Source organism: Rhopalosiphum maidis, chromosome 4 (assembly GCF_003676215.2).
Source record: "Rhopalosiphum maidis isolate BTI-1 chromosome 4, ASM367621v3, whole genome shotgun sequence".
Taxonomy (NCBI): Eukaryota; Metazoa; Arthropoda; class Insecta; order Hemiptera; family Aphididae; genus Rhopalosiphum; species Rhopalosiphum maidis.
Genome location: NC_040880.1, coordinates 9,668,356 through 9,688,126, shown reverse-complemented (window position 1 = coordinate 9,688,126; position 19,771 = coordinate 9,668,356). Strand labels below are relative to the sequence as shown.

Below are 19,771 nucleotides of genomic sequence, written 5' to 3'. Positions count from 1 at the left end.
CATAACGTTATTAAATAGTATGCATCATAATTTTAATTCATGCTAAATAATACATTATACTATTGCATTACGTTTTATTATGCGTATTCGCAGTACTTGCCGCGTATTCAAAAGTTATAATGCTATTAATTTAGAATAGTTAATTCAGCAGTTATATTTCTTCTTAAACGAGTTTCCTATTGAACTCTTAGTATTAATTTTAGTAAGTTAATAATAAAAGTTTTTATAGTATACAAATTGTAATTATTACGACTTTGCAACAATTTTTTTAAATTAATATTTATATTACATTTATAAGCTATTTATTTTTATTATATAGCATAGAGGTATTACTCTTAGTCGTTTTTATTTTCTGTGTAGAATATTTTGTTTATCTTAAATTCAACTTAATTATTTGCTCGCTACAAGAAACTAGCATGATATTATTATGTTTTTGTACTCTATAATTATAAAGTTTTTTTTTTATTATTAATTACTCGAGATTTTAACTAAACCCTTACAGATCAGTATAACTTTAAATATTTACTTAGAACTAATTATTATAATTATTTGCTTGAGCGATACAGTATAAATAGTTGTCATTTTTCTTGCTTTATTTAGGATTCGAAATTGGATGTAATTGAATATCGTTATAGTGGACTGAATATATAATAAATTAATAGCTTAGCAATAGACTTTCTTGAAATTTAGTTAATTAAATGTATAATTGTAAAAAAACAATAATGCTCATAATTTTCAACTTGTGATTTTCACTAAATATATTTTCATATTTATTTTAGGTATACCTTGGTGTGATGTTTTGTATGCCAATTTTACAGGGGATATTATGAAATCTACCATTACATTCATACTAAAATATGTTTTGCAATTTATATTACAACATAATAGCTTATTATCGACTCACCTAACACGGTTAAGTATACAGGATGCCCTATGGGCGGTGTTGTACTTATCTGGCATTCGTATATACCAGAATCTTTTTTTTGTGGATATTTTATTCTTAACGACCAGTTTTCAGAATGTGGTTCATGAATGGCTTCGAACCGTTGGTCACTTGTGTATGTGTACCTTCCCGCCGTGAGAAGATGTATGTCCCGATGTCGAATCCACGATACCTGGAACACATTTACCATTTTAAATAGAGAACAGTTATTCACAATCCATAAGATACAATAATATTATTATACCGCTGATTAAACATACAGGTATATTTAATCAATGATTATACACCATGTACAGTGTATATACTATAATTGTTGGAAATATCTTTTATCATTGATGTTCGTTAAATTAACTCAATATTAATTAATTTATATTAGTGATTATTTATCTATTTTTCTTGGATACTAAATTAAAATACGAAATAATTTCGTTTTATGAGCATAATACGTAAAGAGAACGTTTTAAGTTTTAATTTTAATTTTTTTTTTTTTTCATCAAACTAACGCTGTTATTTTTTTTTCTTGACATCTGAACATATCTAAAATATATAATTTGTTTTGCTATTTTATATTTTTTTAATAACATTGAACTATATGCTATTTTGAGTTTGTATACGAAAAATACAATAATATTTGTAAGTAATGTTTTATCGTCGGTTATAAATATTATAGGTTACTAAGCTGTATTACTATTATAGAGTACTACATAGGTAAATATTTACACAGACCAATGTGGAGCAACGATGATTCACCCATTGTCACATATAAAACTTTCATTGGGGGGGATACCTAATATAATAATAATTACATATTATTGTAATCAATGTTTATTTTTACTGTCTTTCACTCACTTAATTTTTTTTTTTATTAAAATGACAAAGAGATAGAAGATTTCCTTATTAATTATAATATTGTATGGATTCTAGAAATGGAAAATAAAATATTATAATCCATCCAGTATCTATGCCAGTGTGAATAATATTTAAATATTTAACCTATAATATAAAACGCTTGCAGATTCATGATATTTATTATTTAATTCTAAGTTATTTTTGATTTTTAATACTTCGATAGTTTAAGACTGTATTGTTAATAAAATATAATATAATATACTGTATACAAATTTATATTTAAACATGTAATTATAAAATTATAAGACTAAATAAATTTAAATCTATGTGTATATGGGTATAAATAAAACGAATTAGAAGATTTTTATTTCACTATTTGTAGTAGCTAGGAAGGAAGGGAAGTAAGTGTATACAAAACTTGTTTCTTATTTGATTAGATATAAAGGGTAAATCGATATTTTCGTAAAAGAAAAAAAGAACAGCAATAATACAATATTAACTTTATAATTTCAGAAAATACTAAACTTGAAACATACGAATAAAGCTCTTATGTATATTTCAACATTTCTACTTGAACCAAACGATTTGGAAATATTTTTGAGCAGAGCAGGTGTGAAATGGAATGAAGCCTCAGAAGTTGTTTCAACATGAAAGAACAACTGCAGATGTGCCGACGTGCTCGTGTATGTTTAATGTGTTTGTAGTTGTCGAGAATGAAAAAAAAAAGAAGAGAGGTAAATTTGAAATCCTTAGAAAAAGTTGAAAACAACAAGTATTCAAAGAAAAAAATCTATAAAAAACTTTTTCAGTTCGGTCACTTGAATAAAAAAAAAATATTTAGTATAAGGGTACTGTGTATTTTTAATCTTAATGATTTGCTTAGTTGGTTATTTTCTTATCATATTATTAAACAATAATTTATTTATGGAAATTATTTTATTTTACAATAATACATTTTTATTATATTACACTTAATTGTTTTAATTTTAATATTTTATGTAAATTATGTAAAAAATAATAATAATATACCTAACGATATTTCAATAAAATATAAATATTTAGAAAATAGGTTTACTTTGTCAATGATTTATTAAACAATTATTAATATTTTATTACAAAATTGAATAATTTTATTTCAATTCAATTATAGACAGTCATTCTTGCATGAATATTTAAAAATATTTTTGCGTTTTTATTTAATTTTTGTTTTAAATATCTTATTGATTTTAAGAAGAAGAATGAACACAATAAACATATTACCTTGTTATATTATTTTTAAATATAGAAAAATTTTGATTTATCTTATTATCGTATAATTACTAAGCTCTACAACATTTTTAATATTTAATAAACGTTTCTATCATTATTCGTAAAATAAAGAATGTAACATTGTAACATACACATTTTGATTAACAACACTTTCAGAGGTATAAAACATAACCATACCCAAGTTTCATTATATATACAATGTCGAATGGTCTGACAGAAACCCGACGAAATTACATCCATAGAATCTCCTTTTAGGTGAAGTATAAACATACATTCTCAATAGATAACACCAAGTCAACCATAAGGTTTTCCATCATAATCCATTTGAAATATGTTGACGGAAAACCACACATTTCTAATACAACAGACCGGCATACTCACGGCATTAACACAACTAAGGTCCTTCATGGACAGGTAATCAATATCGATGATTAAAAAAAGTGAACCGAGTAAGATAATGTAAAAATGAGTGAACACTTGCATAACCCAAAATAGTCAAATTTATTTTATTTTTAGTTGAAAATTACACATAAAAATATAAAATTAATAATTATAAAGGATTATAAGTATCTAATTTGGTAATAATGATGTTTATTAATTTACGTATTTTAAATTAGTTGCACGTGATTCGAATATTAAAATAAATTAAAATTGTTATTTATACATTTTACTTTTGAAAAATGTAAAATCTGAGTTATCGTTATGATGTTGTACGTACACTTGAGCTGACTATTCTATGTCATCATCTATCAATCGCGCTATTGTCGTCATCAGAATTCAACGGACTGTTGCATAAAATATAATCGAGAAAATGCATTATACTTTATGCGACGCACACAAAAACTTACACCGTCGAACACGAGTACTGTACCATTTATAGACAAACTTATTTGAGGACAATTTATTCTGAGTTCAACAACGGTAAAGTGACGTGTCGAACGAGTTTTACGCAAAATTATAAGGCATTATATAATATAAAACATTTATCAAATGGGTTTCCAAAATTATTATGCGTTAATAATGTTTCACTTCAAAATAAAATCACCATGTTGTACAATAGTATAATGCATCTTACGTAAAATTAAATTTCGGCCCAGAAACATTTTTGGCGTTATTCGTTAAAAAACCAGAATATACATTTTTAGTAGTAATTTATTTTTATATTTTAAATTCCCTTTACATCCTTTACAACGCTGCGTTGTATGCTGTATGTATAGCGTAGCATAACAAAATATAACATGTTTTTTAGTAATTACATTTTTATACACACAGTTTGAACGCAAATTATACGAAATTGTATTACTCTTATAATACGTCATATTTTATTTGTTTTTAAATTTTAAGTATATTCTCTTGTAAATTTATTCCCTGGTTATGCTTTTTTAGAAAAAATGTTATCCGATTATTATAACTCATATAATCTTAAAAGAAATATAGCTCTTCCGTTGCGCGTATATGTCACTGAACTTCTGATTGGTTGGATAATTATATACAATACTATTGACGAGGGTGACAAAGTATATTTTATCAACTGGTTTATTTTATAAAAAATATACACCATTGCCCATCGCTTTTACAAAACTATTTTAATACATTCCCTAAAATAACGTAACGGGCATGGCGAATTTGATTTGTCATTAAGCCATAACCCTTAATAATAAATATAAATAATAAGTTGAATTATTCCTTCATTATTACCCAAACACCCAGACACATACGATTTTTCCTGATTAATGGTTATTAGTATCAGTTAAATATTGAGTTTAGGACCATTGGAATATACAACATTTTTTCATAAATAATTTATCAACGTGATAATTTTATTAGTATTTGAGAAATATACAAACCGTTTACTCTATTTATATACGGACGACCGTAATAATAATAATGATATTATTTCAGTAAAACTCATCGATTATAAATAGCCGTTATACATTAATAATCTATATTTTCGGTATGTACGTTTATTTTTATCAAATACAGATAACATCAGGACTTTTTTGAATTTCTGTATAGGTTTGTAATATTTGTATGCGACGTGTTGGCTTCAGCGCACGTAGCTGGCTCGTCGCGGTCGTCAATAATAGGCGCGGTACCTAAACGTATTGCGAATTGTGACGGTTTTACGCAAACTCAAAGCGATAATAATTTTCTGTATTTTTCATAAAGCGCATGTGTAGCACGCCACGGCAGTGTCAAAGTGTTGAAATTTTATTTTCCTGTGAACTAGCAAAAGAAAAAAAGTGCTGGAAAGGAGGGATTTCTTTTATTCTGCAGCAGGTTTCAACGAAACAACTGGTAGGGCGAAAGAACAACAGCAATTTCTTTTCTTCGGAGAATACATAAAATAATGGAAATATAAAACAAAAATAAAGTGAATGAGTCGACTACGCTCTAGTGATTTCCTCGTAGGTTTTTCGTACACGCGTACACCTATAATATAGTCGTCGTCATTGTCGTCATCGGAACGCGATAATTACAATAATATGAATATTATTGTTAGTAATATAACCGTTTTTGCGTGTAAACGAAGACGTAACAATTAGATTCAACGCTTAGGCTTTTCAGTCTGCGTTTGTTTTTAATTTTTTATTATACGTCACCGCCGCCACCGCTTGTCGATGTAAACCGCGGTTAACGGAAAGTCTCCAGACAGCGGCGGAGACCGTGGTAATAAATCTACTGTTGTATTTTTATGCCCCTAAATTTTAACTAGCCCTGCAACGGTTTTAATTAAGATATTTGGTACGCCCCTCGTAGATTACACCAGCGTGCTTACTACCATCTATACCGCGTATAACATTAAACTCAGTTTCACAATATAACAAAAATCTTTTTTTTTTTTCAGGCATAGTTATGATTTTAAATTGCCCAAGTTATTGTTTTAGAGCGTGAACAAGGCAGGTGCCAGTATAATAAATAATTTGTATTTATATTGTTTTACGAACAATATCAGTATATCACTATCGGTGTCTTAAGAAATAATAATAATAATACCAAATTATGATATCTAATTTAGTTCCATAATTTGAAAATGTTTGAAGTAAATTAATATCGATTTAATTAGATATTATTCAAGACTTGGTATGCGCAGAAGACTCTGTAAAACACACTACTAAGGTTTTATTTTCGTACTGCAGTAGTTTTTAATAATCAACTACACTAGTTTTTTTTTTAAATACACGAACTTGACGAATACTTCCACGTTTTATTTCTGAGTATGTCAACCACTTGTATATTTTCAACTAACGATGTTTGACTCTTACCCTTATTTTATCAACTAAAACACATGTCTGACTGGATTTATAGATTTTTTTTAAGTCTTAAGTCAATATTTAAAAAGTTTATGATTGAAAATATAATGCCTTATTAATTATCAGAGTTAAAAATAATAATGTTCGTAAATTTAAAGTATAAACAACAATCGCATTAATCATTAACTTATAAGCATTTTATTAACATCAGTCAAACTATAACTATTGATAAAAATATCGTTATAAATTTTTTTTGAAATCGAAAGTTTGAATAGAACATAATATTTTTAAATCGAAAAATATACCTGTAATATGGTCTGAGAAAAGCAGAATTAATAAAAAGTGTTTATTTCAATATTAATTGACCTTCTTCACGTCGTGTCAGCGCCTAAAAGGTAAAATCGAGAGTTGAGATACTAACAAATATCACTATATTAAAGTGAAAAAAAAAAAAAAGAAGTAAGAACAGTTTGCACGATTTATATGTATACTTTTATTTTCACAAGCTACGTGTACATCAAATCACGCGCGCGCGTGATTGTAATGAGTGCAAAGAAACGGGCAGACGCGCGGTGAGACATAGACACAGAGAAAGTTTCGGCGCATCTTTTGCAGGCGGTAATTTGTGTAAGTTGTAGCGATGCGAGTTTTGAATACTTCCGGAAACGTTAAAATTACGCGCGCTCGATGTCGCCGTCAAACAACTCAAACGACTGCCGTTACCGCCGTGCCGTTGAATGCTTTATGTTATAAGACATTTGGCGTGTTGTACGTCGCCCTACACCGCCGAATAAGCTACGCAGTGGTAACACAGCCGTACGGTTTTCACTAGTAACTTTATTTTTTCATTCCGACGAGAGAATATACGTATCATGATAATGTAATGTTATAAAGTTTGATCGAATCCGTCACGTTTCGCGTATTCTTTGACGACGTCGGATCGGATTCTAAACACGCCATAATAATTATAACGTTATTAACATAGTGTGTGTGTGTGTGTGTGTGTGTGTGTGTGTGAATTATAAAATATGAAATGTACACACTGCGACGGTAACAGTAATAATAATAATAATATGTACATATTATAAGTGCGTGTATGTTCTCTACTCGGCGTATGACGTGATCGCGATTTTAATCTCGTGTGTTGTGTGTTTGGCGGACTGAAGTCATCGCCGAGTCGTCGAACGTTTACGTTTCATATCGTCATAATAATACTAACGACGATTATTATGCACACGATCGGTTTTATTTTGCAGTGGTCTTTCTGTGCGCCGTCTACAGTTGGGCTACTCTACACGGGAGCTTTGGCTATCGATCATTGTCGTCCCGCCGGGCGAGTATACAGCGTTTTTCCAATGCCCATACAATACCGGCACACGGCACCGCGGCGATCCTCGGGGATTTAACGCGCGTTTCCGTCAAACTTACAAGATAACATCAAATTGTTGTTCACTATTGTTTGAATAATTGTAGGATTACTTATTAATAGAGTGACTGTCGAGGAGCGCCGCGATAAATTATTATTACTCTACGATAATAATAATTCATTGATACACGCACGTACCTATAGGTACCGACCGCCGTAGAGTCACGATATTTTTTAGTCATGTACTGTTGAATATTTAAATCGCGTTCATTTATTCAAATCACTTATTATTAGATTTGAGATTAAAAGTCGTCTCGAGTTTTACACCGCTCACAGATGTATTTCGATCGAATTCTAAAAGGTTTGCACTTAATTTGTGGCGGACGTTTATAGATTGTTCGCCGTAATAGTTCGCGAGTGTCGAGTGGATGTGTGTGTGTGTGTTTTGAAATTTCCTGGGACACAACTACAATATTGAAATGCTTCTTAGAAATAATGTAAAATAACAACCATTTACCTATCTACTGTCGGTTTGATTAACATAACAATTAGGACAAATCTCGGAAAATTAGTGAATAATGTAATTAATGAAAACGAAACTAATTTTTGTTCTAAGATTGTTGTACTAGAGTTTATGTTTAAACTAAACAAATACTTATTTTTCATAAAAAATAAATTGGTAAAATAAAGTATACATTTTTTCTGTAAGCTTTTTTGACAACATAATTCAGCTTTTTCAGTAAATACTCTTAGAGCACTTTTTTTTATCTCCTTTAGCTATATATTAAATATAATCAGTATAACTAAATAAATTATATTGCATAATGTTTGTTATTTTTAATACTTTGGCAATATTTAAAAATATATTTATAGATTTAATTCTCTCATCGACTTTTTTGTAAAACCGTGTAAAATTATATAAAGCAAATATTGTAGAATATAGTACCGATTAAAAGTATGATAAATAGTTCTGCAATTTTATTCGTCATTTGGACAATCATTTTTTTCTACATAATTTTGTTTTGAATATTTATTTTATTTCAGTATGCACTTCAGTAATTTCGTGTATTTTCACGTAATGACTTACATTTTTATTAGATATTTTTTATTAAATAAAATTGTTTGATCTCGTCCTTGTCAATGATAAAATATGCATATCATGCTGTATATACTCAGGAGTTATGGCGATATTCATTAATATGTCAGAGATCTTAATATATGTATTATATATACATATTATATTGTAAGCTAAATGTAATCTTGACGATTTACAAGAATATATTTTTTTATATATACTTAAGCCCTGCACTGTGGTTAAAAATTATGGACTTTATTTTGGATTCACCTACAACTTAACCTCCAAAACTTTCAATGTTTGCATAATCTGTGTAAAAAAAACCCGGAAGTGACACGGTAATACCCGGCTCAAGGATCATAAAATCACGTTGCCGTTGTATTACTGGATAATCGATGAAGAAAGTTTTCCTTACAGCGTACCACGTCTCGTGCTTCCTGTCGGAAGAAAGAAGCATTATCGTACTACGGTTCCCAGTACACTCTCGGCCATTTAACATAAATCTCATTGTCGAATTTATAACAATATCTCTTCTATAAACTCAAAATAGATCGGTATGCAGGAGGGTAACTCACTGCCGCTGATTTCGTTCATTCAGCCGTCAAAAGTTTTCTACTGCTATCAATCATAGAAAGATTTCTAAAAACGAAGGCACTTAACTTGATCAAATGTATTAAGGTTTCTCTCTCTATCTCAGTCTCCCTCCCCTCATTTTCTCTCTCTCTCACTCACCCTTTTCTCACCTCTTTTTGCTCTTTCACTTTTTTTTATTTAACCACGCGTGTAGTGATTTTTATTTTTGAGTGTTTTATGAGATTAAATTTGGCCTAATGAGTGTTGTCAATCAAATTTGTGTTAAAGACACTAACGCGTCATTGATATTTGCCTAGCAGAAGTGCGATCATCTTGTCATGCAATGACGTAAAACTTATTTAAATAGGTACGTTAAATTCTATATTAATGGAATGTCTATCGATATTATAATATATTGATAATTATAAAGAGTAAATCATTGAAATTGTTACGAAATTATTACGGTTCAATACGTTGATGTGATTAGAATAATTTTTCTGGTCTCATCATTGCATTATTTCATGATGGTATGTCATATTAATAACGTGAAATGGCAATATTATTATAGTGATGACTTTATGTAACGCGAACAAAATGGGTTTTATTGATTGTTATACGTTTTATTAATGAAATCTCTATTATTATATTTTTACGATATTATAGATAACTATACATATACAAATTTATATAAAACACGAAACACACTTAATTTTTTTTTATTTAATTTAAAGATAGATATTATTGTTATTATACTGAAATGTATAGTAATATAATATTATATTTTACGATGAATCGTGCTTCCAAATGTGTTCATCACATTTATAATTTTTAGTAAATATATTACGAATACACATATGTATAACGGGAAAAATTATATTATTATATTATAACTTAAAACTACATTATTATACTACAATGTAATGAGTGTATTTTATGTAGGTATTTATTTTATTGGTTTAAAATAGATCGTACATGTCTAATTATAAAACACATTTTTAATAATTTATTAGAGTTAAGGTTTCATCACCATCGTATAAGAGGTTTAAAACCATTTTTTTTTCACATAAACAGGAAAAACACTTAATTAAGTATTAGGTATTCTTTGCAGTTAATTTATTTTTACTTATTTCTATCGTTTTAATAGTGCATGTAATCATTAAATTATTAAGTATCATTATTTTAATTCTTTAAAACTAATATATGCTGACTGCTTAATATCTACAATATTATATTGAATTTTACTTAATTTCTGGCAATATAAATATTTACCAAGCAACATATTTTATAGATAGGCGCTGTTGAAGATTTTCATTCGTTATAAGTTCAACAAAATAATAAATAACTCCTTGTTGTTTTTTTTAACTTATTTGCAAACAAAGTTTAAACCCTCGGCATTTTAGTAGAATAAAACAATCTATGAACCATACAACGAGCGCGTGAAGAAAATAATAAAGAAAGTAACCAAGCCAAGGCGTGAATGAGTACAAAGAGAGAATATTTTAACCTATCGAGATAGATTTTCATGGATGATTGGAACGGTCAAACTATCTTGGCACTGTCTCGGATTTGGACATAATATAATTTTGGATACAGTCCAAGATATGCAAATTGAATTAAAACGTTTTTATTTATTCACTCCTTGCGCTTACCACCGTATCGGAAGCGAATCTCTCCGGAAACCGTTTACCTGACAATGATTAACCACATTAAAAAAAAAAAAAAAATTATGAAATTATTTTGTTTCAGCCATTTATCATCAATATAATAATGGATAGCTTATTCTGAAATACCTGTAATTTATGAATTGGACCGAACTCAACACGTGATTAATCATTCATTACGGTTCAAAATCCGTGAAAATGATAAAATATTATAATGTTTTTCTACGTCACTATTGTTAAGAGAATCAGAGTATTTATAGGTATTCATACAGTAAATATTATTATTACAACGCAATTTATGAGTACACCACGGATATTGTAATAATAACAATAATTATGGTATAGGTACCACACAATATTCGTGATAATAATTCCTGGGATGTCAGATGGACATTCGAGACCCAGTTGCGATGATTAAAATATGGCCGGCCCGTGTTAATATGATAGGATATTACAATAAATAATTTTCCAAATTCGAATCATTTCCAGGTTTAATGCTATAAATTACAACACGACAGAATACCGTTGTTGGGCATAGCCACTGGGTTATATTACATTTTAGGCATATGACAAGTTGAAAAGCTTTATATAAAACTCATTGTCGTATTAAATCTATAATAACTATAAAACTATTTATTAATTTTTTTTTTGAATATTGAATCGTGACGGGTGCAACAATTTTACCGGTTTCTCAAAGTATTTTCAAATACAAAATGTACATAAACGTATAGTGTATCGCGTCTGTTATTGTTTGATATTTTTTTGGTGTTTAATTGAGAGTATATTATGCGTTTATTACTTATTATAATTATACTTGTCAAGTATAATTAACTAAGGAGTAGTTTGAAATATAAGCTATACGATAAATTTGGAATGAAATGAACTGGAAATTCAAAAGAGGAAATAAAGAGAAAGATTGTTGTGTTTTAAAACATTATTAATATTGTATTATGACCAATGATCATATTTATCTAAAATGTACCCACCACCAAGAAACTCCGAAGTTAAAAATAAAATAATGACTGATTTAAAAGCTCAGTTTAATGGTTACGCTCATTAAATTTTATTTTACATCTACACATAGTTTAAGTAAAAGAACGTAAGAAAACATGTCAAGATAAATTATTGCATAAACGTACCAAATAAGAAAAAACAAATAAATATTTAAACAAATTACGAAACGATTGTGGCCAAAAAATTATATTAAAAAGTGTCCAGTTCACTGGTAAAATTACACAAATATACTAAGTTTCTTAGTATAGAAATATTTATTAATATTAAAAAGTGATTTGCGTAACCTATAATATACCCAAAACTCCGTAAAACCTGTGATTTGTTTAATAATGACTTGAAGACATAATCTAAATATGGGTATATGCGGCCCTAATTGTTTAGTGTACAAATCAATAATTTTAATATCGATATTTCAGAATTACGACAATATTATATATACTTATATGCATTCATGATAACTGTTTTTTTTTTTTTCATTATTTTCCTTTTCATCGATCCGAATGTAATTATAGTATATAGTATTGGCAATTACGAGTTAATTAAATAATACGTTATAATAATGGATACCTTTGACGGTTGTTTAATTATTTGTAGAGAGTAATTTTTTGTTAGGTACTAATCGGAGACAAACTATCGTTGAAGTATTATATCGTAGACTATAGAAGAACATAGATAATTTGCAGTGCTGTTAAACAATTATTCTTATTTAAGGGCAGTTTGAATAGGCAGTTAAATTAATTCGAAATATTCAAATAGATAGATTTGTTTAATGATATTATAAAAACTTTCCTAATATTTAGTACCGTTTATTATAGTTACTGAGAAAAATATAAGTTAAATTGATGACAATGAATAATAATTTTTATTCAACTATTGAATCATAATTCGCATTACCAGTGAAAATATCTTTTGGAATGATTTATTTTTTGTTTCGTTTTAAATAAAAAGTTTCATGACTTGACATTTTTATTGTAAAATTTTAATTCCTTAAAAATTAAATTGAATTTTTTAAATATAAAGATTAAAATAAATGTACAAAAAATATACATAATATAATAAAAATCAATAGCTGTTAATACAATTCTAAGAGTCACAGTGTGTTTAAAACCTATTATGATTTTCCCGCATCATTAGATGTTTCACAGACCTACATGGCTGGTAAGAAAATAATTGAAAGTCGCAAAACGATAAATCATGTTGGGGCCCGTGACGTTCTTCGTGGTAGTAATCCAAAAACTTTGGTTGCCTTAAAAACTTCGTTGGTAATGTGAAAAAATAATATTACACCTCTTCCATAGACCTTTCATCAGCAGGTCTGGAGTGGTAATAACTAATATTGAAATTTTTTCCAGAGAAGCTTTTAATTTTCATGAAAATAAACGCCTTTTGTTATTGGTTAGTCGGAATACATTCGACAATGTCCATAAATATGTGTATATTGTTTCATAACAATGAGATAATAAATTTTATTTAATTATATTTGGAGAACATCTAGACCAGTAGAAATGTATAATATCTTAGTGAATAGTAAATAATATATATTTTAATGAAAGTGGCATAAAATATTATTTTATTTATTTGTATGCAACATCATACTACATATATGGTTGTTTTTATTATGAAGGTAAATATTATTAATTTTAGTATACATAATAATAAATTAGAGCAAAGTATGTTTTATGATATTATTAAATTTGTTATTAATAATATCAAATTGCAATGAATAGGTACTTTTTTTATTTATATTTTATTTTACTTTTCACAAGTTAAATTGATAATAATTAAGCGCAAAAATGCGATAGTGTTAAAAATAAATGTATTCTTATTTTTATGTAAGTACTTGAAGCTTATAAATAAGTTATTCACTGATAATAAATATATATATATATATTATACTTGTATTATTTACAAGTATTTTTCATAAAATATATTAAAAACACAGAATATTGAAACCTCTAAGTAAAAATACTTTCAGAAGTCCTACTAAGCTACCTTATATATTTTATAGACAAACATTTTTATTAACATTAGGATCAAATAATAAAAACAAGATGTAATTTGCGGTCTATATTTCTCTTATACTGCTGGAGTGGCGCACGTAAATTAAATAACTTAAAACGAATACAGTGCATATTTTTTCTTCCTCTTCAAAGTTCATATATTTTATATACGTGTACGTGTTTGAAGTGGTTTCACATCGTAATAAAATCAAGTTGAACTTGTATTGATGAATAACTACGGACGAAGTATATTTCTGTGGTTAAGTTTTCTCTTGATCGTCACATTACAACGACACCGTTAACTCGGTTTATAAACATGTTATAATATAATAATAATATATGTTTACGGAGAGACGTAAAATTGCGTATATGTTGATAAAATAAACATAACCAATTCAGTTTAATACAACTTGTAAATGTCGGACAGCGCATAAAATAGTTACGCGTCTAGTGTTATAATCGTTTTATAGAACAAAATATAAAACTAATTTTAGACGTCGTCTTTACTCGAAAGCCGAAGCATAATATGATGATAATAATAAAAATAATAAACGTCGGGCGAGCAGTATTAAATATTGACGTGAAGACGTATTCGAACGATAATAAAGAACGATTTGAATTGCATAGATAAATATCGCGGGCGTTCTCCGCGGAAAATAAATAATATCATTCTGACATAATCGTTTATCGAGGGTACATTCATCCTGTTTGTACACGTCTTGATGATGCACACCTCTCGGGGATCACACAGCATCACACAGCATCACCGCACACACGCGCGCGTTGTATTTATGAATATAACAATAGTCAATTTATAAATTGTTCTTTTCCTTGGCACATCAATTGGAAAATGGGTTGGAAACACACTAAAACATAATAACACTTGGACGTTAGAGCCGTTTCGTAGGCGTGGTGGCGCGGAGAGTCCTTGGAAGTCGTTAGACCAAGTCCGCGTGTAATATATTGATCACGGCGCGTATATTATAGTAGTGATTTTACTGGTAAACAGACGAGGGCACGGACGGTCTTGGCTATTATAATGCAGTTTAGAATTTATTTGATCTAGTGCGATAAATAACAAGATATTATTATTATTATTATTATTATTATTATACGCGGAGACCACAATATAATAAACGGGTATAATGCGTTTAATGGATTTTTTTTCGTTACTGTTTTCATCGTGTTTTTTTTTTTTTTTTTAGTTGACGGGAAATGAACGTTCATAAGTTGAGATAAAATTGTCCGTATACACTGGAATAAGGGAGAAATAAACTATCGTTTAATTACATACGAACGCTGAAAGCATAATGTTTCGAAAACACTATGCGCTTTAATTATGTTCTAATTGAAGCATTATAATATATTATTATGCGTATGTATATAATATTTCGGTGAATATCACATTAATTAATGTCGATTACATTAATCGTACAAAATATATTAATATACTCTTAGTCATTTAATAGCACATCAGTCATTAATCTGAATTGTATACGTTTCTAATAAAAAAAAAAAAAAAAAATACTAACAATGTTGATTCCGATTAAACTCATTATATTTAACGATTATATTTAAATGGATCTGTCACGCGCATTTTTTTTTAGGTCAAAAATGTATTCCGAAAAAAATTATTATCACGCTTCCTGTTACGCAATTTAATATTTAGGTAGTATGTATGCTGTACGTAAATTAGTCGATTTCCTTTTTGAGCGCGTATACTGATGTAGGTTATAAATAAAAATGTTGTACCTTATCATGTTTTTATAACGTATAACACAATGTTTATTATATTAGTTTGAGACAAGAAACGCTTTTTATTTTTTCGATGAATCTCCTTGAAACCATCAGCAAACCTATTGCGTTATAACGTCGGCTGATGCTGAAAGTCAGTGCCAATAATAAGATATGAGGTACTAATGATAATGCATTTATTTAAATTTTGATTTTCGAGAGTTTTAAGTATACAAAGATATTTGAAATACATTATTTAAAATATTGTATATGAAGTATTCTATGCCTGTACAAGATTTTTTTTTTTAAATAAGCAATAATTTTTTTTTTTTTGCAAATCATTAAACAATTTATTTTTTTTTTTAAATGTTGATATGTTCATATCGAAATTTGAATGATTAGTTTTTGAGACATTTAAATTTGTGCACCTATTAAAGACAATAGATTTTAAAATTAAAGTGATTAAAGTTTATTTATTAACGTAAAAACTGTTGAGTATTAAAAATATTAAATATATTTCATACTTGATGAAAAACATATTTCGTTAATGTATTTCGTAGTACATATATTTTAATAATTCAGAAACTATCCATTGGTATTTCGATTTAAATATCTACATCAACATAAAAAAAAAAAAAAAAACTATCATCTTAATTATTTATAGTAATAATTGTCTGTTTTCATTTGAAAGAAAATAAGGTGTTTTCGCGACGGAAACTTTTTATAAATAGTATAAAAAGTAAAAATGTTGACCATAATATTGGTAAGTAAACTGTACTAAAAACGAGAGTTTCAATAAATACATTTTTTTTTTTTTTTTGTAAAAATGGGAGTGAACGTGCGTGTGTCACATATATATTATAATAATATGTTATATATATTTTTAATGTCGTACAAGATGCTATTTACCATGTAATCGTGGACACTCGTGTCCGTTTTTTCGCGGTCGAAATATTAGAATACAGGATATCTGGACGCACAGTTCGAGCTCCAGACCAGCTATTTGGTTTCACATCATGCCCCGCCGGTCATTGGAAAGTTGAGACCGCAGAGATCGGAGATACGCGAGGAGTATGTGAAATCGGGCACGCCGCACATTCAACCACCGGGCCATTAATACCCGCGTCGTACAATATAGCAATAATAATATCGTAGTAATGGCACAAATTCCATACCTACGGTAATATAATAACGGAATTTCCAGTCGAAGACTGGTGGCCGACCGGAGTTTTAATAATTGCCGTTGGCGGGGTGATATCTCCAAAAATCCACACACGCCCACACAATCGTTAGTGGTAGGTATACAGGGTGTTATGTTTTTGTTTTTATTATCTCATTTTGAAATACCGGTGTGAGAAAATCAAGCCTTTTATAGATAATATTTTTTAATTTAAAGTAAAAATGTTGGTAATCGTAGTAAAACGTAAATAATAAATATAAAAATACATTTATTAGATTGCTTTACGGTCGACTTCATCCTGCGAATTCAATACACAGATAATTAACATTTAATCAAGTCATGTTTAATAATTATACTTCTCATTATTTTATATTTAATAGTCGGTTGATTAATGATCCGACTGATTTTTAAATAGAAGTTTATATTATATGTATTATATCATAATAATGTAAATAATAATTATCATTGGGACATAATTCTCAACGCAGCTAATCTCTCATGCAATGGTTTGAAATGAAAAAAAAATAGAACCTTGTTAATTTTTCTAAAACCCACATTATTTAATTAATATGATAATTTTTAAAAGCGAAAATACAAGTAAAAATATATTTAATTAATACAAAATTAAACACAAAATATCAGAAAGATAATCATTCGCTCAGATAAATAAAATGAAATTAAGTTTGTTTTATTAGAATTGAAATATAATATAATAATATTACTTTCTATTTCTACCTGCTCCTCAAATAAAATATACAAATTGAGATCAAAACCTTAATTTAAACTGTTAAATCAATTTATAATCTAATGTATAATCTATTTCGATGAAAGAATAATATTAAAATAATAGTTTTTGGAAAATAAATTAAAATTCGAGCTAATAACACCGACATATTATAATATTGTGCGAAATATATTATATTTATTTACTGATTCGTGTTGATGATAGCGTCACAGCATATACACAGTGCCAGGTTTCAGATTGAAATAATATTAAATAGATGGAAAAAAAGAGAAGGACTTGTGCAAAACTTATCCATGAAAAATCTATTTCTTAAAAAGTTTTTTCGTTTAATTTAGACGAAGAAAGAAAAAGAAAAAAAATATATGATGCGTGACCTTCGCTGGCATTTATTGACTAAACGACCGTTAAATCTGTCACATTGTTACTGATGCTTAAATGATATTCCGATGGACGATAACAGTATTATTACTACTAAATATACCTATCTACCAACGACAACATTTATCTTGGAAACCGTATAAAAAGACACATATTTTCCAGACAGAAATAGATTTTATATTATATAATAATTGTATACTCTCTATTGCAAAACGTACAGTATTACATAAAGCGTGAGAAACTAAGTGTTTTCATTATATTTTCTTTGTGCAAACCCTGAAATTACCCTAGTTTTTTTTATGATTTTTCTTTTCTTTACAAGACTTAACTATCGTTGGCAGACAATTTTGAATCAAGAAATTTAATTTTTGGCTTACATTTTATTAAATTACTTTTATACATATCATAAACAGTAAAAACAAAAAAACAACTTTTTTTTATTATTTTTGTCACTATATACTATACCATACAAATGGTATAGATTATACGTTCTAGTTGTATATTCTGTTTGGAGAATAAACAGGAAAAAACCAGAAATTGCATGAAAACTACTAAAATGTAATAAAACGCTATATTGTTGTCTATGTAAAATAATACAAAAACTATAAAAAGTCAAGAATTTGTTACGAAACTAAATGTTTAGTTTCGACATTATTTTCCTCTGATGTGTATTATGCAATATTTTTACTATTGTATAATATAATATGAAATTAAAATAAATTAATTTAATTATTTAAATTATTTTTATGCCTCTAAAGTAGTTTAGTATTTTCTGTACCTACATATAATATATATATTTTTTTTAAATTTACAAAATTGTAAAATCTAGGCATATGCGCTATCTGGTACAATAATAGTCTAAGACTCTAAGCGATGATATTTATTTATTTATTTAGAATATTTTAAGTCGTGAGGGAAGAACTAACCAATTATGGTACTATAATTCGAAATGTCTTATTATAATTAGTGATTTTAAAATGATTTGTACGTTACGCAAAGTTAATTATAATCAAATATTTTATCTATCAGCATAAAGAAACATAAAAACAGACGTTTCATCTGAAAATAAAAGACTTGTTGCATAATTCATCCATAGATTTATTATATTTTTTTTCGAAAACTATCTTCATTTTCTTTATTCGAATAATTTATTGATGCAAGTTTTTTTCTTTGTCGATAAAATAATTAAAGGATTGTATTTCAAAAATTGCTTGAAAAGTATCTATGTTATGTCATAGATTAAATTTAAGTCATGTATACCACCAATATATAATCTGAATTATATGGTATTTCAGCATTGATTTGAATTTTAATCTGTTAGAAGACAATATTATTAATTATAACGGCGCAAGTCGTTATGTTTGCCTTCATATTCGTGACGAGTAGAACCACATAATAATGCGATACGAAAGCGGCAGGTAGGTGTAATATACAGTGGCACTGAATTTATTTTACCTCGATATAATTATATAATATTATAATATACCTAATTACTTTATTAAATTTAAATGTTAACAAATCGAGTCGTCGTGTACTCGTGTCCCAAATCACGTCCCGAACGGTACACGAAATAAAATAATGCTAAATTTACAAACGCGGCGAGCACGGAATATCAGCGCTCGAACGGCATAATTGATACTGAAAGTGTGGTGGAAGGGCTTTTCGCCCCCCGCGGCTGTTGCCGAATGACGACATGACGTCCAAACGCGATTATGCGAAGAAAACCTTAA

The 19,771-nt window shown here is 28.1% G+C and overlaps 1 protein-coding gene across 1 annotated transcript in view; it reads right to left on the bottom strand.

The window, feature by feature from the left end:
• Positions 1-19,771, bottom strand: part of LOC113548353 (zwei Ig domain protein zig-8-like) — a 225,881-nt gene that overhangs the window by 23,378 nt on the left and 182,732 nt on the right. The window contains exon 6 of the mRNA XM_026949195.1: positions 905-1,115. Within this exon, the coding sequence (XP_026804996.1) occupies positions 905-1,115 (211 nt within the window). The remainder of the gene's footprint in view (positions 1-904; positions 1,116-19,771) is intronic.